The 22,986-nt window shown below is 46.8% G+C and overlaps 1 protein-coding gene across 2 annotated transcripts in view; it reads left to right on the forward strand.

The window, feature by feature from the left end:
- ANKHD1 (ankyrin repeat and KH domain containing 1) overlaps window positions 1-22,986 on the forward strand; it is a 1,109,311-nt gene that overhangs the window by 552,904 nt on the left and 533,421 nt on the right. For both annotated transcript variants that reach the window (XM_085617924.1, XM_085617925.1), the window contains exon 22: window positions 19,326-19,488. In XM_085617924.1, the coding sequence (XP_085474050.1) occupies window positions 19,326-19,488 (163 nt within the window). The remainder of the gene's footprint in view (window positions 1-19,325; window positions 19,489-22,986) is intronic.

A 22,986-nucleotide genomic window follows, 5' to 3' on the forward strand; every position in this document is an offset into this window, starting at 1 on the left:
TACGGAGAAGGGGGCATCATATGCCATGGTTGTTAAAAGGGCAGCTGAGGTCCTTGTACTAGAGCTGCCCCCGTGCACGTCCTGACTAATCTCCTGACTGAAGTGCTTCAACTTGGGGCTGCCACCTACAAACCCCTTTCGCCCTTTAACGAACCATTGACTGATGTCCTTCTAGGCATGTGGTCCAAGCCTATCACAGGGGCTTCTGTGAATAGGACAATTGCACGCCACCATCGCTCAGCGACGTTCGACCCAAAGTTCCTCAGCCAACACCCCACCCCTGAAAGTTTGGTGGTGCAGGCCTCTACATCCAAGGGCGCGTTCCCTTCCTCCCCTTCTGATAGGGAATCCAAGATGCTCAATTCATTTGGATAGTTTGTTTTCTGCCTCCAGTTTGGAGTTGCGGTTGGTGAATACAGCATGCTTATTGGGCTGTTTCTTCCACTCCCTTTGGGAGACTGTTGCGCAAGTGCTGCTACAAGTCCCAGATGAGGCTCGGGCTATGCTCTCCGAAGCAGTTCAGGACGTGAGAGATGCAGCAAAATTCACCATACGGTGTGACCTTGATACAACTGATTTGCTGGGCAGATTGATTTCCACAAAAGTGGCCTTGAGGCGCCACGCCTGGCTTAGAACAGCTGGCTTCTTGGGTGATGTCCAGGTCAATTTAATGGACATGCCCAATGATGGAACCAGTCATTTTGGGGAAAATGCAGATTCGGCCCTAGTGAGGTTCAAGGAATCTGAAGCTAGATAGTCTCTGTCAGATAATGCATTACCGGAGGTAAATAACTTGTTCATCAGTCTCAAATGCTCTTTTTTGACTCCCCAGAGGAGGTATTCCAATGGACAGGTGAACGGATGCAGATAAAACCACATACACCACCATGCCCAGATTCTGACTCTTCTCAGATTGACAAGGAGAATGAACAGAAAGACACTGGCCACTCATCACCAATCTCAATCGACATAGTGAAACTCCAGGGAGACGTGCCAGCGGCTACAGGGGATCGCCATCTTTACAGGTATCTGGGGCACATTTCCCTAAGTGACACCGGGGGGTGCTCATATTAGATGTCGCTAGCCTTGATCCAAACAGTATATGACGCTACGTGTGGCCACACAACAGTATATGACGCTACGGGTGGCCACACAACACAGTACTAGGGAACGTATGCCCTCCTATAGCTGGGTGAATGTTGGGTAAGGGGGATCCAATGGGAGGGGCCGAGGCTGACCTACCATTGGAACCTACCAACGTCACATTCTGCGACACACTTCAGGGTTTGAGTTTGTGGGGGTGAAGGGGTTACATTAAAGTTGTTGTTGTAGCAAATATTATACCAAGGTGATGGCCTACTGTTTGGCAATGTTGCTACTATGGTTGTCTGCAAGTTTTTCTTAATTTTCCCTATTGGTCCTGCCAGGTTTCCACTCTCGTACTTACCAAGCGAATAGTTATGGTAACAGGATTGAATCATGTGGACCCAGTCCCAGATGAGTTCATTGGATTTTATTTGATTGGTGCTGTGGAACGTTAATAGCCTACTGGATAGTGTGGGGGTGGGGTAGCCCTGAAACAGGCCAAGAGGTTGGGAGCAGATGTCCTGTTCCGCCAGGAGACCCACCTCATGGGTAACAATGTCCCATGCTTAGCCAGTTGGGGATACATGCAAATTCTTCACACGGGGTTCCAGGGGTTCCGAGGCCTGATTAAGCGCATCATCCCTTTCCAGCAATTTAGGACATGGGTTGATAAATGTGGTAGATCCACAGCAGTCACAGGGGCACTCTGTGGAGAACCTATCACATTGCTAAGTGTATATACCCCACCCCCACTGGTAAACTCCTGTGTCGAGCTGTTTACAGGGCTCTGGAGTGAGCTACCGGATGGGCTAGTGGTGCTGGGGGGAGATTAGAAAGGTCATCCACCCAGCAGTGTATAGATGGTGTCCACAGGGGGGGTATCTCCGACGTCAGGACAGATGCCCTTTTCCTCCTTCATTTCAACGCTGGGCCTGGTCAGTGTATTGCGTACCCACAGCCCTCTCCAGGGCGGCGATGCCTTCTATTCTGCAGCACAAGGCTCCTACTCGCGGCTGGATTATTTCCTGATCCCTGACAATCACTTACATTGGGTAAGGGATAGAACATTGCTCCCCAGGGGTCTTTCAGATCACTCTCTGTTGACGTTTGGTCTTAAGATGGGACGCTGGCACCAGGAGTTCAGTTGGCGCCTCTCACCGTGGTATCTACAGAGCTTGGAGTACCGCAAACACATGGAAAACAGTATAGACGGATACTTTGCACATAATATAGATACAGTCTAGTCCCCTCAAACCCTATGGAAGTCCATGAAACAACTCTTCGAGGGGATTTGTGGCAATCAACCCTTCAACGAATGAAATGGTGGGGCAGGCTGACAGAACAGACACCACTCTAGTGTGGCGCCATGTTCCCACAAGTGGCCGCGCTGGAGGTATTCTGGAAATGGGATCTTATTGTGATTTCCACATTAGGGGATGTCATGCAAGGCACAGTCCTTAAGTCCTGCCAGACACTCCAGTCATCACAACCAATTCCACAAGTTCCTCCAGCTCCGCCGTGCACTGGGTCGCATATAAGGGCATTGCCTGACCCACCAGAATTTAATCCCTTAATGGATAAACCACGTATGGGAGTCTTGGGTGACCTTAAAGTTGCCAAGGTCTACCAGACTCTGATATCTAACCAACCGGATACCATTGGAGCCTTACGCAGTGCGTGGGAGGCTGATGTTGGTCCATTAGGAAATGAAGATTGGACTGAGATTCAATGTTTCCCCCAAGTAGCATCCATAGTAGCAAGGCTCCGGCTGATTAAATGTAAGTACCTCCACAGGGTCTACCTCATGTGTCACGGGCTATCGCACTTGAGGGTGATTATCTCCCCATGTGTTGCAACTACGGTGCAGAGGAAGGCACATTCTTCCACACGGTGTGGAGTTACCCAGAGTTGGAGGGGTTTTGGCGAGGGTGGTTGCATTTTTGGGAAGGGTCCTAACCTAACAAATCTCACTTAGCCCGCGGCTGACTCTCCTACTCCTTATGGATGATGTGGGTGGGAATAATTCTAAGTTCTCCCTACTAAGTCTGGGACTGTCGCTTGCTAAATGCGACATAGCTAAGGAGTGGAAGGCAGTGGCTTCTCTATCATTATCGGTGTGGGAAAAGGGTATGGACCACTGCATGGGAATTAAGATTGCGGTGTATAAAGCTAGTGGCTGCCCCCCAAAACACCCATAGATATGGAAGAGGTGAGCAGAATATAGAGGAATTTAATTAGTAATGTAATGTAACCAGCATGTATAAAGCGCTCTATCACCCCACGGGTATCCTGGCGCTGAAAAGACAGAGGTTCCTCTACACACACAGAGTTTACTCACCGCAGGCGATCTAATTGTCTGATATTAGGTGGGAGGTTCTTCCACAGCCGTGCCGCCGCACAGCTGAACGCTCTGCCTCCATACCTGGAAGTTCTTGCTCTGGTGGTGCAGACCAGGTGAGCAGTAGAAGAGCGAAGAGTTCGTGATGGGGAGTGCCAGACAAATTTTGCTTGCAAAGGCAGAGGTCCAAGTCCATGAAGGGCCTTAAACACAATGCATACTGCTTTGAACTGGATTTTCTGGACTATAGGGAGCCAGTGGAGATCAATGAGAGCTGCAGATGCAGAGTCATCCCGCCTCCTCTTTAAGGCTAACTTAGCGGCTATTGTTTGTATTCTTTGTATTCTCTTAATGAGGAAATTGGGTGCACCGAGAAGCAGGACGTTGCAATAGTCCAGCCGGCTCAGGATGACGCTTCTAACTACTAGAGCCCTGGCTGACAAAGGCAAAATGGGAAGGATTTTCCGCAAGGCTTTAATGAGGGAGAAACCGGTTCCAACTTTTTTATTTACATGTTTCTCCATACTCAACTTGTTGTCAAACTACAATTAGTGCCAGTCCATCAGATTCACCAACTCCTGGAAGATGAAATTAAGACATTCCACGGCCAAAAACTGACCGATATCGGTTATGCAGTTGAGATGTATTCCTTTTATCCTTCAACTCCTTTTGCAGGTGGACGGGGGTAGGGGGTGGGAGGTGGGGGAGAATGGCAGGACTGTTGTATTGTGTGTCTAAGAATTTTTTGTTACAACTGTTTATTTCTTTTATGGGCCGCTTTGGCTGTGTTGGAATCTCTACATATACCTCAATAAAATGTGTTAAAAATGATTTTAATTTGTAAGTGGTTCCTAGGCTAAGAGAACATTTAATAAACGTAATAGTGTATCTCAATGCTTTCCTATGGAACAGCCAACCCTGCTACTTTGAAAATAGCTTTGAGGACATTTCCATTGGAAGGACTTGTTTAACATTAAACTTTTACATGTCTTACTTTTAAATGCCATGCACCCTACCCTTTGGGCAATAAGGCCTACTTAGGGGTGACTTACATTTAAAAGGAAGGTTTAGACCTGTCAAAAAGTGGTTAATTTGACAGGTCCAGTTTGCAGTTAAAACCTGCACAGTCAGGCCTGGAGACATTTACAATGCCACTACAGTGGATGGCTCAGTGAGTGCTGCAGTCCGCTGGTAGTATTTACTCTTCTGGATCTGGGTACATTTGGTACCATATACTAGGAACTTAATAGTGTATTAAATAAACCATTCAGGTGTATTCCAATTTCATCATGCTGAAAGGAGGAGCACAAGCACTTTACCTCTGTTTAGCTGGGGTAACGTGCACAGGGGTCTATACCCAGCAAACAAAGGTTCAGCAAAGAGGCAAACAAAATCTGGGGTGATCCAGCAGAGAGGGAACATTCCTAACACTTCGGTGGAATTGTCTATCTCCTTTTGTGATGGATACATCTTCCCACAGATTTCTCACCATAAGATTATCCTTTAGGTGTTAGATTAGATCTGGATTATTTCCCCTAAAATTGGCATTCCGGCATCTCCAGCCTCCTAAAATTCAGTCTGCCTGGTATGTACTGACATTAGACTATATAACGCACCAGGTGACGTGCTGATAAGTTCCTGTTTTTTGCACCCTGATGAATGCGGTGGTGAACTAATCTGTGTGAATAATGATCAGAGTTCCTCAGGTTTCTACAGTGACTAGGTCACATGTTGCCCCCTCAAGATCTTAGGATCATAGGATTCAAACCCTGTCACAGATGCTGTAAAAGGTGTGATTCGTTTTAAATCTGTATGTGGTGACTTGGATCGAACAATGATATTCATCCGAAGACCACGGAGCCAGAGGCCAAGCTGTTTTTGGCTAAGGCCCTCAAATGTTTTGTAGCATCCCCCGTGAAGTGTCCTTGTGCCTCCAAGACAAATTTTATTCTTCCAACCCTCCCTGCTCGTAGCTGTGACCTGATGCTCACTATGGAGCCCCAGCACTTTCAGTTCATGTTCCTGCTGTTTTGGACTAATGACTGTACCATGTGTTTCCATGGATGTGCTGGTAGTTGTGAAATGGACGAACTTATTAACCTCCCAGAGGCCAACAGGAAAAAGGGTGCAGGGGCTAGTAGCAGAGGGGAAAATGTGTATCCATGCTATCTAAGGTATGTTTTTGATGCTGCAGATATCGCAGTCTGAGACCTCCTGTTATACCGGCCAGTATGGCTCTGTATTCCATCCAGATGAGCAACAGCACCTCCTTAATGTGCCTTTTGACAGCCAGCATTTCATCAGGTCCCAGGTCAATGGGATGCTTAGCAAAAAGACATGGACATTTCACAGTCCATTGGTACCCTCCAGTTTCAATCTCCAGATCCATCCTTTTGAGGAAATCAGCCGTGAAGGTGACTCTATGTGGCTTCAGGTCAACAAAAACCCTACCAGCAGCAACAGTCTTTTTAGGATACCGGGCATACCGAGACCTATACACGGAATGGCTGTAGGGGTAACAGGTTTTGGAAAAAGTGGCTCAATTCTAGGCATTCTGCCCCAAAACAGTTGGGGGAGGTTAACTGATGTTATTCATCTCCAAGTGGCACTATATTACCGTAGGCCAGTGAGTACTTTGGTCACTCTACCTCACTCAGGTTAGAAGTGCAAATGTGGCATTGAGCTGGTATCTCCACATCAGTGCAGCACAGGTATGTGCTCCCTCTGTAACCTGAGCCACCAAAAAGGACGACTCCCTTAGACTGATTCTGGACCTAAGGCTCTTCAACCAATGCATCCTTTCAAAACATTTTTATATAACCACCCTATAGGATGTGACCCCACTGCTCCTCCAGGGCAACTGCATGTCAGTGTTTGACCTGAAAGATACCTACCTCTACATCCCCATTCATCCTGTGCACTACTGATATCTTTGCTTTATTTTAAGTGGATAACACTACCACTTCATCGTACTACCATTTGGAGTCACTATACCCCAAGTGTCTTCCCAAATGTGTTGACAATGGCCCCTGCACATCTGTGCAGAAGGGCTATTCACGTCTTTATGTATCTAGACAGCTGGTTGATAACCAGTAGCAGCAAATAACAATGCCTCACACACACTCAAATAACAGTATCCTTACTCAACTGGCTGGGTTTCACCATCCATTTGAAAAATATCCAATTTTCAGCCACAACAGGTTCACCCCTTTCTAGTGTCCATGCGCAATTCAGCTACAGGAGAAAGCATGATCCAACCAAAATAAGGTGGTGACATTCCAAAGGCTGCTGTCTCTTTTTCAGACAGAACCATCTCTTACTGTAATGAAGTTGTTGGGGATGATGACATCATGCATCCTCACTGTCTCGTATGCCATGCTACACATGCCCACTTAGAGCGCCTTGGAGGGTGATTGGGAGAAACTAGTGATGGTAAAGGCCAAAACCCAGTGTTCTCTCCTAATTCTCTGAGTATGTCGAAGAAGAGGAGCAGACAGTCCTGAAACCTATCACACAACTTTATGTCCGTGTCTTCCCAGTGTGTCAGGTCACCAGCCGTTAATTGACCAAGATGCTTGAGTAAGGGGATGCCAGGGGCACGTAAGGGCTAGTATGCTTAGTGATCATCAAGCTCCAAGTGAGGCAGCTCAGTGCTGTATGCCACAGTAAGGGTGGTCTGTGGCCAATCATGGTGCCCAGGAGAAGAAGCCTGTGTACCTTTGCACGGTGCAAGGGGGGGATCATTAGAGTTGTTTCCTCTAATAAATGCCCTGCGAGCCAGCAGCTTATCCATTGGAGCTGGACCGCCTGTTAGTAATGCTAAAAATTTGGAGTACCCAGCCCAACGACTGATATTATATACCGACATAGGGCGCCTGTTTCGTCGTTCAATTCAGGGGAGATCTGGGCCATGGCAGCTCCCCTAAAAAAGCCCCTGTTGATGCGCCTTGCTTTTATAGAGAGTTTGATAGCACTCCTAAAAGTCCACACGAACTTCTTGTTGAGTACGCAGGACAGTTTGCGGTTGACGTTGATGAGCTTCGCCAAATATCGTGTTCCCACTGTCCCACTCTGTATGAGTCCTCATCATTTAAGCTGTAAAATCTAAACAATGCAGCCACTCTGGAAGGATAGCCTGTTCCTCATGCACATCTCTAATGTAGTTCTCACTGCTTTGTGTTCCATTTGAACATGGAAGTCTCTGACTCCATCCAGTTGTCTCTCAAGGGTCTTGCGTGCACCAACCACAACGTGAATGCAGTGGTCTTGCGTTACTACTTTGGAGACCACCTTCTCTGTCATACTGGAGGATGCTGTGCCTTTGTTCTCTTCAAAATAAAAATGGATCGTTTCGGAGAAAATACCACAGCACGCAGTGTGTTTCAACATGGAGCACGGAAGGTGCCACATGGGAAAAGAAGGATGAACTCTGTCACAAATCAGGCCCAGCAACAACGGATTGTTATCCCAAATGATGTGGCGGGGAAAATCGGTGAAGACGAGGGGACAGAGCAATGTCAAGCAGAAGAGTTGGTCTAGTCGCTCATAGGTCATATGTGGGTGGGGGGCAGTAAAAGGAGTACTGTCTGATCCCCCAGTGTTGCTGAGCCTCGAAAGATCTGCCATGGGCCACTGCGCCAGTCAGTCTGATAGAGGTATGACCCTACAGTAGCAGTGGAATAAAACTGTAAAGCGCAATGAAAAACACTTAGTTAAAGTCGCCCACTAAGAGCCATGGAAATGTAAGCCCACTTAGCTGTTCAGACAGCCCTTCAGAAATATGTTCTGTGTTCGGAGCGTCACACCAAGGACCTGTCCAACCTGCTCTCCACCTAGACAAATCCGCCCCTGCTGTCTGCCTTCACTAAACCTAGTTCAAGTAGGACACCTGCCCTAACCCAGATAAGGGCCCTCCTAGCATAGGCTAAATAGTAGTAAAAATTTGACCCTGCCAAAGCTTCTGAACCTTGGTCCTTTCTGTCAACACTATGCCAGTTTCTTGAATAGGGCTTTGTGGATCCAGTCTTTTAAGCGATTATTTGCTGCATGCTTCCCCATGATGTTGCAAATAATTATAAAAAGACTTCCTGACCGTGCCATAATGGCTCCAATTCCACTTACTGCCTTCATCTTGAAAGAGTATATCTCCTTTTTATAAAGGTTGGGAAGGAAGCGCAAGGACCCACTCAAACCCTTCCAATGGTAGCCGAAACAGCAGAACAACAATACTGCGAACAGAAGGTGTAGAAAAGTGGGTTTCTGTTGCAGTAATCCTCCCCTCTACGCTTTTTGCCAGATTTCTGATGCACTTTGAGTGTCTCCTGTGTCCCTGCCAATCAGGTTCCCAGGGCCCGTGTTTTTTTCCAAACCTTTACCATTGCCCCCACAATTGGCACATCTCTTGCCCACTTATAAGTCCCTTGTAAAATACCAGTGGTACCAAGGGCCTTGTGAGCAGAGAGGGTCTTTCAGGGCTGCAGCATATATTCTGCCACCCTAAAGGACCCCACACCACACACACACCCTGCCATTGAAGGCTTTGTGCTGTGGTGTAGCTAAAGTAAGAGTCGGCATGGCAAATCTTCCTGAGTGCTGTGCCTATACCCCACTACCTGTGGCATAGGTAAGTCACCACTCTGGCCTTACAGCCCTAAGGCAGTGTGCACTGTACCACAGGTGAGAGCATAACTACATGAGCAGTATGCCCCTGCAGTGTCTTGAGTCCATTCTTGAATACTGTAAGTGCATCGAAGCCATTTTGAGGACATGGGCTGTGGGTTTGTCAACACAAACTCCACGGCTCTATGAAGGCTTGACTGAAGTTTGATATCAAACTTCTCAGCATAATAAACTCACACTTATGCCATTGATGGATTTATGATCAAATGCACCCAGAGGGCACCTTAGAGATGCCCCCTGAAAAACCACCAGCTTCTAGTGTATTGGCTGGCCGGTCCCTGCCAGCCACCACCAGACAGTTTTTTGATCTCATATGGTGAGAGCCTTTGTGCCCTTGGGGGTCAGAAACAAGCCTGCTCTGTGTAGTGGTGCTTCTCACCTCCCCCTCGCAGGAACAGCGACACTTGGCGGTGAGCATCAAAGACTCTCACCTTTTATTATGCTGATTTTGGCAGATTAAACTAGTGGAAATGCCTGCCTCCCTGTCCCAGCCCCACTTTTTGGCAGCAGGACGGGAGGGAAAATTAGTAAGCACTGTAGGAGTGTCTACCTTGGCCTGGCACACCCCTAGGGTCGCCAGGAGCTGAGGTGAACCCCTTTCTTGAGAATTCTCCATCTTGGTTTGGAGAATTGGGCCCAATAGGAATAGGGATGGGTACTTCCCCGACCTCTCTAACCTCCTTAAATTTAGTGTTTAAAGGCTCCCCTGAACCTTGTACCTAAGATTCGACGATCTGCGAAGGACGGAAGAGCTGTGCAGCAGTGGAGAAGACGACAATGATGGACTTGGCCCCAGTTGTGTCGTCCTGTCTCCATCCTCCAGCGACCCTGCTCCAAGAAACCGGTGTGACTGGTAGCCAGCGACCTGTAAGAACCCCGGGGCCCTGCTCGGTCTTCAACAAAGACTCTTTTCTCCCATGGACACCGGATTTTTCCAGCAAGTAATGAATCCAAGGACTCCGGATCAAGGCGGATCTGCGACACTTGTACCACCCTGCACCCGATGCTCACGGCCTGAGTCCAGGTGCCCACCGACCCTGTGAAGTCTCCCCGGTGGTCCTGACCTGGGATCCAGCGTTAGACGACCTCTCCTGAACTTCTCCACGATGCCTGCAGCCTACACTTGATGTGCCCCTGCAACCGGATCCAGTGAGGGAAACCTCGTGCCTAAAGACTCACCTGCACCCGCAGCCCCAGGCCTTGGAGTGCCCAACCTACGGTGTCCCAGCATCCCCCCACTAACCAACTTACCTCTCCAGCTGTGGGATTCCTTCAACCAGCCTTCTGAACTGAGCCTGCAGCAGTTTTCTCCAACCGAGGATCTTCATTGGTTTCTACAAGGCACCCAATGCCTCCTTTGTACTCTGCACCCGTCCACCGCTGGTGGTACAGACTCAGTGGTATTTGGTGGCCACTCCAATGCTGACCTCAACCCCCAGGGCCTGTGTCCCTGAACTGCAGGTACTTACCTGTAACTGGTGCCTCTTCGAGGTGCCCCCATCCTCCATAGGACAACATTGGGCCCAGTGACCTCTGCACCCGGCTGCCCCAGTGCCGCTGGTGGTGCAGTCCATACCTTGGTCTGACCCTTGCCCAATGTTGACCAAAACACCCCGGAGACTGATTCTGAAAATCATTTATTTACCTGTAAGTTACTCACCTTTCTTTCCTCCCATAGGATTGCATTGGTCTCTAACTGTATTGTACTAATTGTTGCTCCTAAATACAAAAGTATCTCTTTCTACATTGAAAATCCTTTCATGCACATGTAAAGTATTGTTTTATGCTATGCAAACCTCCTGCCAATAATAGCTTGAAAGTATTGCAGTTGAAAAGTCTACTTAACTGAGTTCAACTTGGTTCCAAGAAATAAATGTAACTAAAGTAATATTTTTACAAACATTGGCCTGGAGTTAGTCATTAATTGTATGTCCTGCCTTGTATGAGTATGCACACCAAATGCATTCACACTACCCTCTGATAAGCCTTAATGCTCAACCCAGCTACCACTAAATTGAGAGTAAGGTATTATCTACTTTATCCTCTGGTATACATTTGGGGACTTGCCGGTCTCTGTTCACACTATATCTCTTTTTTTATATAGTATTTGGAGAGCCAGCTTCCTACAGAAGGCGAACGGGCAATCAAACAAGAATATACGTTACCTATTCAATTGCATTTTGTAGGAAAGTGCCCCTTTTTGACATGGTCACCCCCACTTTTTGCCTGTTATTTGATGCAATTTTGACTGAAGTCCTGCTAACCAGGCCCCCAGTGCTCTTTACATAAAACAAGGTAGTTGTTAACTTGTTCCCCGGTCGTCAAGAACTTTAGCACCTCTGTAAGTCTCTAGTAAATGGTACCCCTCATACCTAGGGCGTGGGTACTAAAGAGGATCCCTATGGGCTGCAGCATGGATTGCGCCACCCTAAGGGACCCACTACCAAACTCTTGCAGACTGCGTGAAAATGTTCAAACAAATGTGTAAACGCGGCATGCCGCACACCCTGTGTGCCGTGCCCACAGACACTGCATGCAATATATGTATGTCACCCCTACAGCAGGCCTTATAGCCATAAGGCAGGGTGCTTTATATTACATGTGAGGACATATCTGCATGAGCCAATATGCCCCTGTGTTGTCTAGTTCAATTACCAGATAGCACAAGTGAACAGGGAAGCCCTCAAGTACAAGTACTGGGCACTGGCCATTAACAGTTCCTCTACATGATTGCTTCACTGAAACCTATGGTGGTTGGCATCAAACACTTTGTCTTAATAAATCCATTCTGATGCCAGCTGTGGATTTAAGATATGCACCCAGAGGGCACCTTAGAGGTGCCCCCTGAAAACCTGCCAGCCTCTTAGTCTGCCGGCTGACTGGTATCGTCCAGCCTGCCACCACAGACAAGTTTCTGATCCCCTGGAAGTGAGAGCCCATGCTCTCAGAGGTTAGAAACAATGCCTGCTCTGGCAAGAGGTGTTTACACCTCCCCAGTAGGATGGCTAGTGAATCTGCATACCAAGATCAGAGACCTCAAAGTCTCTTCCGCCTTTGATGTGCGATCCCAGCTTCCACCAGACCTGGGAGATGCCACACCCTGCCCTGAGACCCATTTGGCACCAGGACAAGCAGTAAATATATATGCAAGTAGGCATATCGCACCACCAGGCTAGTTATACCCCTAAGATGGGCTGCCTGATGTTCTCCACAAATGAAGGATTCCACCGTCTTGATTTTGGTGGAATTAGGAATTCTGGGACAAGGTTATGCTCAGAAGGGTAAGCGAGATCCAGGCTTTAACCATACAAGAACCATTCTTACAAATACATCATAATAAAGTGGTTCTCAGAACAAATCCAAAATTCCTTCCCAAAGACATCTCTGCTTTTCATCTTAACCAATCAGTTGAGTTACCAGTGTTTTTCCAAAACCCAGACTCTGTGGCAGAGAGAGCGCTTCATACACTAGACGTCAAAAGAGCACACCTTTATTACATTGATGGGACAAAACCCGTTCCCAAAACAAAACAACTGTTTGTAGCCTTCTCCCCACCTCATAAAGGTAACCCCATCTCTAAAGCTCGGATCGCGAGGTGGATAGTAAAATGCATTCAAATATGCTACCAAAAGGCTAATCGCAGATTGACAATTCCCCCTAGAGCGGATTCAACACGCAAACTAGGGGCTTCCATGGCATTCTTAGGGAACATTCCCTTAGATGACATATGCAAAGCAGCAACATGGTCCACACCACACACCTTTGTTAAAAGCAAAACGACAATCGTGCATATTGCCTGCGCCACCTTGTCTGGTGGAAATTTCTATGTGCACATAAGCTACATTCATTTTAATCTATCACAGCTATTTTGTACTCTGTTGGCCACCTTTGTTTCACCCTGCCCTTACTAGCATCCCTCTGACCCACCTGGTATGTGTGCTGGGGGCTATAAACTCTATTGCCGCAACAAACCTCAGTGCCACTTGCTGCCACAAACTCGTTTTTCCTCTCATCTCTGTTTACAGGTAAACCTTTGGACACTCTACCCCTCACTGCACCTAGTTACACAAACAGGTTCCAAACACCAAAAAGACTCTTGCAACATGATTTATTGCACTGCAAACAGCAAGACTTGTTTTTACCAACGATGGGACCTGTTTTTATCAACAGAACGGACTCTTAGATCTGGCCGGCCTCACATGTTTTAGACCCTGAAGCAAGGTCCAGCTGTAAGATAAGATTGTCTGTTTGACCTGGGTGGGAAGAGAATTACTGTTGGGCTTGTGCGACAACCTGCCCGGGGCGGGGACTCCAAGCTTGTGTAACCATGTTGATGAAACAAATGCATTGTGTCAAACCTGTATAAAAGGAATAACCAAAGGATTTATTGCAGAGCACCTCCCTCAGACATCCTGGTGTCTGCAGTTGACGTGATCTCCTCATAAGAAATAAACCTTTTTCTTGTCTTCCAGTTTCCAGCGCTTGCCTCATTATTTTGATAGCGAACCCAACGTGAATTAGAGGCGGAACCCTGCACCAGGCAGCATTGAGGGTCTTCGAAGACTCGCTGCCTTTCACACCTTCACCGAACACTATTGTGTTGATGTGCAGGCAAAACAACAAGATTTTGTAGGCCAGGCTGTTCTTAAAACATTGTTTCAAACCACTGCAACAGATACAGGTGACCACCGCTAAGGGAGACACTGCTGTACAGTCTATGCACAGTGTGCAATCTGCAGCTCATATGCCTCGAACGCAAAATGCTACTTACCAGTATGCATCTGTTCTTGGCATGTAGAGCTGCAGAGTTGTACACGACCACCTGCCTCCCCAGAACCTGTATCTGTTCCAGTATTATCTTAATTAGATATATTCACATGGACCTCTCTTACTCCATCATTTCCCATCATGGCAAAAAACAATTAGAGGATGGAGTCGATGCCCATGCGCACTATCGTCCAAGTGAGGAGTCACCTACCTCGTGACTACAAAAGACTCTTCCAAGACAAAAACAAAGTGCAAGCATCCGAGCCCAACACCAGATGGCGATCTATGCACAGCGTACAAATCTGCAGCTCTACATGCCAAGCATGCCAAGAACAGATGCATACTGGTAAGTAGCATTTTCCTTTTTCTGGTAAGTAAAAGTTTTGCGGTAATTCTTTCCAATAGAGAAGGAAACATATCCTGCATACATGTATTTACAAACGATTCTCAGTGGTCCCCTTCAAGACTTAAGGTCCGCTGGAGCATCCATGTGGAGAGCTGCTGGATGGATTGGCAGCCTTGCGTGCTACACCGTAGGAAAAGAGGGGGGGGGGGGCACCTAGAAATAGGCGCAGAGGAGGATTGGGGCCAAGTCTAGGCGCTCCCATTGGGGAAGGTCATGGAAGCAACGGAGTACATTTGTCTTCGACCTGGGCTGGGGAGCCCAATTCCAAGGGATTTTGGTTGGCTGGTACTCATGCGTCAAAGGCACCCAGAGTTCTCAGACCTGCATACAGGACAGCTGGGCCACTCTCTGTGCTGGCCTCTGCATTGCTCACATCCCTTGTCGGTCCTTGCGGTTTTGGAGTCCGGATTGGACTCAATCAAGCTTTTGTGCTTCAAGGGGACCGGTACCCCGAGTATTGGTGCATGGTGTCTCTGGTTGGTCCTGGCATCTTCTTACTTTTGTGGGGATATGGATCTAACTTCTTGGAGCACGGTGAATTCCTCCTGGGCGGCCGCTTTGTATGTGGACCCAGTAGTCTGCAAAACGGTGAACCGGACATTCAGGTCGGTGCTTGCATGTTGCAGGGTAGTGGCTTCTCCACTTCGAGAGATGCTGATGGCTTGGCAATGTGCTGGAGGCCCACTGAGGCTTTTGGAGCATGCACAGCTGCAGGATGAGTCAGGTTGTCACAATAGTTGGGACAGGATCAGGCTGGCAGGGATTGATGCCAAATACCACCAGCAGTCCTCAGTTCGCTCTTCTTCGGCTCCCCTTTGTTCTCTTATTTCTTCAGTCAGACTAATGAGTTCCTGGTATCAAGGGGGCACCTAAATATAGAATTGAGGGGAGTGAAGGACAGTAGCCAATGGGCTACTTACTCTTGGGGGTCACTACACTCCTTATTTGACCACTTTCTGTGGTTGGGGGCATAACCCTGTCCCAGAGTTCCTGATTTTACCACAACCAAGATGATGAAATCCTAATTTTAGTGTTCACTTCAGGCAGCCCACCTTAGGGGTGTGACTAGCCTGGAGGTGTGACACGCCTCCCTACATTGCAAGGGGAGAGGATGCGGCCTAACGGCTAGAGCGGTCGGCTTCGAAGCTGGGGAACTGGGTTCGAGTCTCGGCAACAGCGCTCAACATCGTGTGATTCTGGGCAAATCACTTAATCTCCCTGTGCCTATCAGCGCTCTGATACCTTCGGTTCGAGTTCGCGCTATATAAAACGCTAAAAAAAAGAATCCCCTGTCCTGGTGCCTGATGGACCTCGGGGCAAGGGGTTGGCATACCCAGGTCTGAGGGAAGCCGAGTTGCATATCAAAGGTGACAGAGGCTTTAAGTAAGGTTTCAGGGGGTACTTCTAAGGTACCCTCTGGTTGTATGTCATAATAAATCTAGTACTGGCATCAGTACAGATTTATCAAGACCAGGTGTTTGATGCCAAACACCAGTATTTTCAGTGAAGCGATCATGTAGCTGGGGAACTCATAATCAGTGCCCAAAACATAAACTTAAGATTGCTTCTCTGCTCACTTGTACTTCCTAGTGATTGACCTAAACAGGTTTGGGGCATACCTGCTCATGCAGATATGTTCTCACATATAATATAAGGCACCCTGTCTTAGGGCTACAAGGCCTGCTGTAGGGGTGACTTTCATATATTACATGCAGTGACTTTGGCATGGAACACAGTGAGTGTGCCATGTGTTTTCACTCATGGTTTGCAGCATGACACGCAGTCTGCAATGGCAGCGTGCATGCAATTTCTGTGTGGGTCCCTTAGGGTGTCATAAGACATGCTGCAGCCCTAAAAGACCGTCTTTAGTACCCACGCCCTAGGTACCATCTACCAGTTATTTACAGGGGTGCTAAAGTCCATGCCAATTGGGTCACAGTTGGACTTGATTTTAGGGGTAAAAGCATTGGCACTGAGGTCTGGTTAGCAGGCCTCAATGCACTGTCGGAGTTGAAAACCAGCATCTAGTTCTGAAGGGGGGAGAAAGTGAGGGGATATCTGCAACAAAAGTCCAGTTTCCTACACAGTAGAGCACCCCTCCATCACAGGAGGTTGTCAGCAGCCTTAGTAGTCACTGCTGTGTGGGATCAGAGGGATGACAATTGAAACAAACTGTCTTTGTTGTCAGAGGTACCAGAACAGTTGATGGCCCGGGCCCCCAATGGGTTACTAAAGGAGACCACTGTAACTAGCACTGAGTGTCGGCTGTACTTGATCTGCACCTGTGGAGGAGCAGCACCGGACCACATGTCTTGCAGCTTGTATGGCAGCCCACAGTATTTAATCTGTCTTTGAAATGCATCAGCTTGGCAGTGATCAACCTAGGCAGTTGCAATTTTGACAGGACTGCAGCCAGTGATGGACACTTTTCAAAAACGACTTCCTCAGCAGCCCTTTCGATAACCTTCAGCTATTCCACTGCCTGCACAACCCATGCCACTGTTGCCACCACCTCGAGTACTTACTTTAGCTCCACCCGCTCCACCTCGTGCAATGCTTTCGACACCTCCACAGAATATTCCCCTTCCACTTGTTCCACTGTCACCAAAGGCAATGGCGAGCAACATTAGTCCGATTCTCAGCAAGAAGTTAGATATGGAGGAAGAAGATGAGTTTCTAGAGGGGAGAACAAGAGGTCCACAGAGAGGAATGGGAAGATTACATCTTTGCCAAAGGAGTAAGACAAGTCACTGACGCAACCAGAATCCCTTCTGGATGACATAGCCCGCTTTCATACACTGATGAAGAGAGTGGCTGAGCAATGTAATCTCCCTATGGAGTCATTGAACCAGCAGTGTTCCTTTATGACTTCAAAGAACCACTCAAGGGTACTAAGTTGATATCTATAATGGACTTTGTGTGGCCAGAGGGCCTAAAATTAATTATGTCATCCTTAATCCCAGCAGTAGTACCTTACTTAGAGGAAAAATATGGGTGCCCCCTACTTGGAACTCAGCCTGTTACATGCAGTCCAAAACTGGATTCCACTATTGAGGCAGTGGCACAAAGATGATATAGGAACCCTGTAGCGCCTGCTTCAGCCCCTCCTGGCAGAGACATCAGGTGAGTAGACAATCTAAGATGCCATAACTCTGTTGTCAGTGACCTCAATCAATGCCGCAAAAGCTATAGTATTTAAAGAAGTGGCTATTGCATTGGTTGTGATTATTAAGGCAGCAGTGGACATTTTCAATGCGGGTTTCTGCCAGTCAGCAGGAGCTTCTGCATCTAACTCCAACAGGTGCTGCTGTTGTGGTGATTTCTATCAAATGCAGCCGCCTATTGCCACGTTCATCAGTACTAAGTACTAAGGATGCACCAGTGGAGAACTGGGAAGCCCATATGGAGGAGCTAATAACTAGAGGCCTCTGTTCAGACACAGAGAACATGCTCCACATCCACTTCTTGGAGCTATAGGTCAAATAGGCTATGCCTACAGTCTGGAACTTACTGGTCCAGGCCAAGTGGAGGTGTTTCTGTGCATGGTGTAAAGTCATAGGCTTCCATCCCAGCTAATTGCAGCCTTATTAAAGCCCTATCAATTTCTTCCATACTGCCAAGTGGCCCTATATTTTCTTCAGGGAGCATCCATTTGGTGCCGATCTCAAGATTGAAAAGAAATCTTAATCTTCATGGTTCTCACAAAGGATCTTACACAGTTTCCGAAGGCACTTTAAAGGGCTTTTTACCTTATACTGCTCCCTCTCCCTCCACTCCCTGTGTCTTTGGAACGGAACATGGCATTGTGCCAGTTTATGTTGCCACCCTTTGATCTTATTCCTACAGCGCACCTGAAGTTCATCTCTTGGAATACGTTGCTTTTGCTTGCCCTCACATTAGCAAAAAATGTTTGGAAGATGGAGGCATTTACCATAAACAAGACCTTTCTCCTGTTTATTGGAGGCAAGGTTATCCTGTGAAGTAATCCAAAGTTGCTATCTATAATCCCTATAGACATTTATGTAAATGTGTCAGGCCTTTTACGTTTTTTCCCTCTAATTCTGCCACAAAGCGGCGAAATCTTCGCTCTTGCGGAATGTCCACAGGTGCATTAGATTTTACATGGACAATACGTAAGGCTTAGGCACATCAGCCCAGTATTTTTTTTATTTTTATTTTTTACTCCTTTAGCCATCCAGGAGCAGGTTGCCCCATGTGCAAACAGGAAATTCCGCGTTGCCCGTTAGCTTGCAACACCTCCTGCCACAGCAAAGTGAAGCATCCACAGTGACGGAGTGAGAACGCCCTCTACCAGAAGCATGGCAACGACTGTACTCAGGAGTGCCTTTAACAGGCGCCTGCAGTCCAGCCATGTGAAAGAGCAGGCACATATTCAGCAAGAGCTATTGCCTGATTTAAAACCCAACAGCTGACTCATTAGTGGGGCAGGCAGTTCTCCTCAACATATTTCAGTAAAGGGGAACCTGCTTTATTCTAATATTATATACTTCTTGATAGTTTAGTTTGTGTGTGAATATATAACAGATCCTAGGCTGGAGAAGAAACTAGGTACTCGCCTATAATTCTAGTTTTCCAGAATTGGTATCTTTCATGTGTAAATGTACGAATCTCCCTCCTCACTTGGTCAGAGGCTCCCTTCTGTCAGATGTACTCCTCACACTGGTGCTGTGAAATCTGAGCTACAGTTGCCTGTAAGGGAAGTAGGAGAGCTCACCACTTCCTGAATTGTGGATTGTTTCAAATGAGGTGGATGTGCTACTAAACAAACACTGTTGTTGAGGCCTACAGCCACTGTAACACTGTTTACTGCTATTTAGTTACCTGGGATTCCCAGCCTGACGAAGGAGACTGATTCAAGCATAAAGATGTCAATGCATGAGAAATAGAATTACATGTAAGTAACTAATTTCATTGTTAGGTCAAAGATACTGACAAATTGTTTTCATCAGCCATAAGGGCGTATACATTGGATTAGCAATGCTTAGTCTGTTCATTTTGTTTAATTGTAACCGGTGGTTTATGTTTTAGGGGAGCCCACATTGATGTTCGAAATAAGAAGGGAAATACTCCGTTATGGCTGGCAGCAAATGGTGGTCACTTTGATGTTGTACAGTTAATCGTGCAGGCTGCAGCTGATGTAGATGCAGCAGATAATAGGAAAATTACACCACTTATGTCTGCATTTCGCAAGGTAATTTCAGTACTTTAAAGTTATTACTCTTCTATTCATTTATTTTTGTGTACATAAGTCATGAAAAAAATGTAAATAAAAATATACTTGAAAAGTATGTTCCAGTGCTAGTGGAAGAACATTCACTGCATAACTCAGTCGTTTTCGGAATCTACCCCTATGAATGTGTGCTAGACTCCTTTTTTCCTGCTCTTTCATTGACAGCACAGACTTTTTTTTTTTTTTGTGAATTGAGGATCTGCGTTGCTCCTACATGTGCTATTCCTTATTTACGGGCGCTCTGCCCTCTAGCTGCAAGACTAGAAACTGCATCTGTAGCTGCTAATGCAGCGCAGCAAGTATGCATATCCTTTTTTCCACCCAATGGTGTGGGTTGAATCTTGATTCACAATCTTATATTCTGTAATGCGAGCACCTTTCCATGATACCCTTCATCTTTTTATCCTTCTGTATCATTTCTTGCTGTTCATTCCCCCTGATTATTTTCATACTACTCTAGTTGCAGAAGCTGCACATGTGCATACTCACCGGCTGTTTTCGGCACTCAGTCTTCATCTCTTGCAAGTTGCAGTGCACATCTAGGCTTGGTCTCATTGGTGTTAATTCTATACTGAGCTACGTAAACCACCTCGCTTGCATGTAGATTAAGGGTGAACCAGACCTATAGGAGACCCCCCCCAGCTATCCGTATCATCATGGCCAGAAATGGGTTCTATTTAATTTATTAATTTTTATTTAGTTTAAAAGATTTATATAGCGCGAACATAACCCTATAGGTTATCGGAGCGCTTTACAGACTAGTTGCGGAACACATACGGTAGACAATTGTTGGTGAAAAGCAGCGATATATAAAAATAACAGGTACGTAGTGACATAATAGAGGCAGGTATTAGGACCCTACAGCTGTAAGTAACAAAGTAATCAGCGGTGCATGTCAGGAAGACAGAAGAACATGTGAGTAGAATAAAACAAGATGAGTCCTTGTGTGACTAGAAGAGGAGGTGCATGCCTTGGGCATGGAGGAACCACCAGTTCAGTCTGGAAAGATTAAAGCTTCTAACTCAGACGTGCTCATCAGTAAAGCTTTCACTTCCTTTTTGAAGGAAACTGTTGATGGAATCAATCTAGTTTCTGCAGGTAGTGAGTTCCAGATTCTCGGGGCAATACCTGAGAATGCTCGATTGTACATTTTCACTTTTGAAAAATTTCTTAGGTTTGAGCAGCAATGTACTGGAGCTCCTTGAGGAACGGGCACCGCACGACAGTTCTTGTTTATTTGCAATGTACAGAGGAGTGTTGAAATGCTTTACTTTGTGGCATACATGCAAGTTTTAGTTGAATCCTTGCCTCAAATGGAAGCCAGTTTAGAGATTTCAGGTCCGGAGAAATGTGGTTGGTTTTATTTTCTTCCAGATTTTAATCTGGAGGGGTACAAGTTCCTGCTCCATTATAAGAAAGCTAAAGATACAAGGCAATCCTAGGACTTCATCCATATTGATGGCAGATGTTGCTTAACTTATTTGATCTTAAAGTAGAGAACCAAGAGAACGTCAACCTACCTTTTGAATGGAAGAATTAGTTAAATTCTTTGCTGAGTGAGGTCCTCAATAAGTACAAGTTGAGCACAATCATATTTCAGCTAGTGAAGACCTTTCAAGGATAGGGGGTTCTTTTGCTCTAAGTCCAGGCCAAATCCTCCTCTTTTTGAGTGAGCTATGCCTGCTCCCTGGGCTTCCACCATGAGCAAGAAGTTCTTTAGTAACAGTTAGCCTCCCTCTCACCAACCTCAGGAAGCATACTTTTCGAAGCATGTGTGCTGTGGATACACATGCTTTGCATAAGTTCACCATCTAGTGTTGACCTCGGATAATTACAAGTTGTTTTTGTTCCAATAAGTTTTTTTTCGAGTTACGAGACTGTGTTGCGACACTTCCTGGGAATACTGCACATAGTCATCGATGTCATCTTCCGATTGTTTTTTCCACTGACTGGTTCGGATGTAGTATCTCGTGCCCCGGTTTGAGACTCCTTCGGACTCCCTTCCGGTTGTTTATTCCAATTTGTCGGTATTGTCTTGATCGGTCTACTTTGCGTCTCATACAACCTTTCCGAAGCGGGTCTTCAGCTTGCTTCCTCGGTCCAGTGGCTGCACAGGGCAAAAACTTCTCCATTTCCACACTCACGGAGAATGACGTGCTAATGGAACGCACTGCTTTCCTTTCCCAGACATCTTTGGTCGACTAGAAGAGGAAGAAGCTTCAGCGGCACTAAAGGAATCGCTCTTCATCCATGAGTCAGAGTCACAGTCCGAAGATGACTCGACCAATCTGCAGTCAGCATAAAAGCAACTGACAGTGAGTGTAGGAAAGTAGGATCTGCTTTCATGGTTACTCCCACTTTTTGCTGGTATTCATTTTTTTTTTTTTTTTTTTTTTTTTTTTTTTTTTTTTTTTAATGACTTGTCTGACGTGGATCCTGCTAATCATGGCCCCAGTCACTGTGCTTCCTCCCTAAATTTGACAGTGGTAATTACTTTGGTACCTTCCCAATTGGCTACTGGTTTACCCATATAAGTCCCTAGTATAGGGTACTAAGGTACACAGGGCATAGGCACAACAGGGGGCTCCCATGGGCTGCAGCATGTATTATGCCACCCATGAGAGACCACTTAAACTGTGACTACAGGCCTGCCATTCCAGCCCGTGTAAGCTGGTGTTAGCACCACTTACAACAGATATAAGTGTCCTTGTGTCTGAGTCACTGCACTTAAACCCTGTAAGTCACCCCTAAGCCAGGCCCATCAATCCTGAAGGCACGGCACTAGGTTTTAAGTGTGAGGGTGCCCTGCCTGAGCAGGACACCCCATACAATCCCCAGAGTCTATTCTCCAGGCTTTGTAAGTGCGCTCAGCCATTTTGATACATATAGTGGCCATGCATCATTACACCATGGCTAACTATAGATTGGCTGTGCCGAACCTGGGCATGTTTGGTGTCAAACATGTTGGAATCATACCCCAACACAGTTACCGGTGTTTGAGGTATGCGTCCATGCACTGGGGGCTCCTCCAGAAAGCCCCCAGTGTTCCCGCTAACAACCTTCCAGGGTTTGCCAGCAAGCTAGTGCTGCTGCCAACCCCAGACATGATTTTCCCCTTCGACTGCTGAGCTGAAGGAGGGAAAGGTTGAACAATAGGTTTCCCGTCACAGGGAGGTGTGACCACCTCCCAGACAGAACTTGGTGTATTGAGCTGGGGTGGGGGCACTGGCCAGTGCCACCAGACTGCTTTGAAGGGCACATTTGCTGACCTTCTTGCATACTCCAGTCTGAGCCAGTTGAGGGAGCCAATGGCACCTGCTCTGGCATGAAACTGGACTAAGGACATGGGGTATCCTCCCCTCTGTCTAGCCCCTTCTTTGGGAGGGACCCTTGAATCGTCCCAACCCTTTCCCTAGGGTACTTAAGGGCTTACCTGTGGGTGGCTTTTCAGATTTGTCG

The sequence above is a fragment of the Triturus cristatus genome, chromosome 7, assembly GCF_964204655.1.
Source record: "Triturus cristatus chromosome 7, aTriCri1.1, whole genome shotgun sequence".
NCBI classification, from domain to species: domain Eukaryota; kingdom Metazoa; phylum Chordata; class Amphibia; order Caudata; family Salamandridae; genus Triturus; species Triturus cristatus.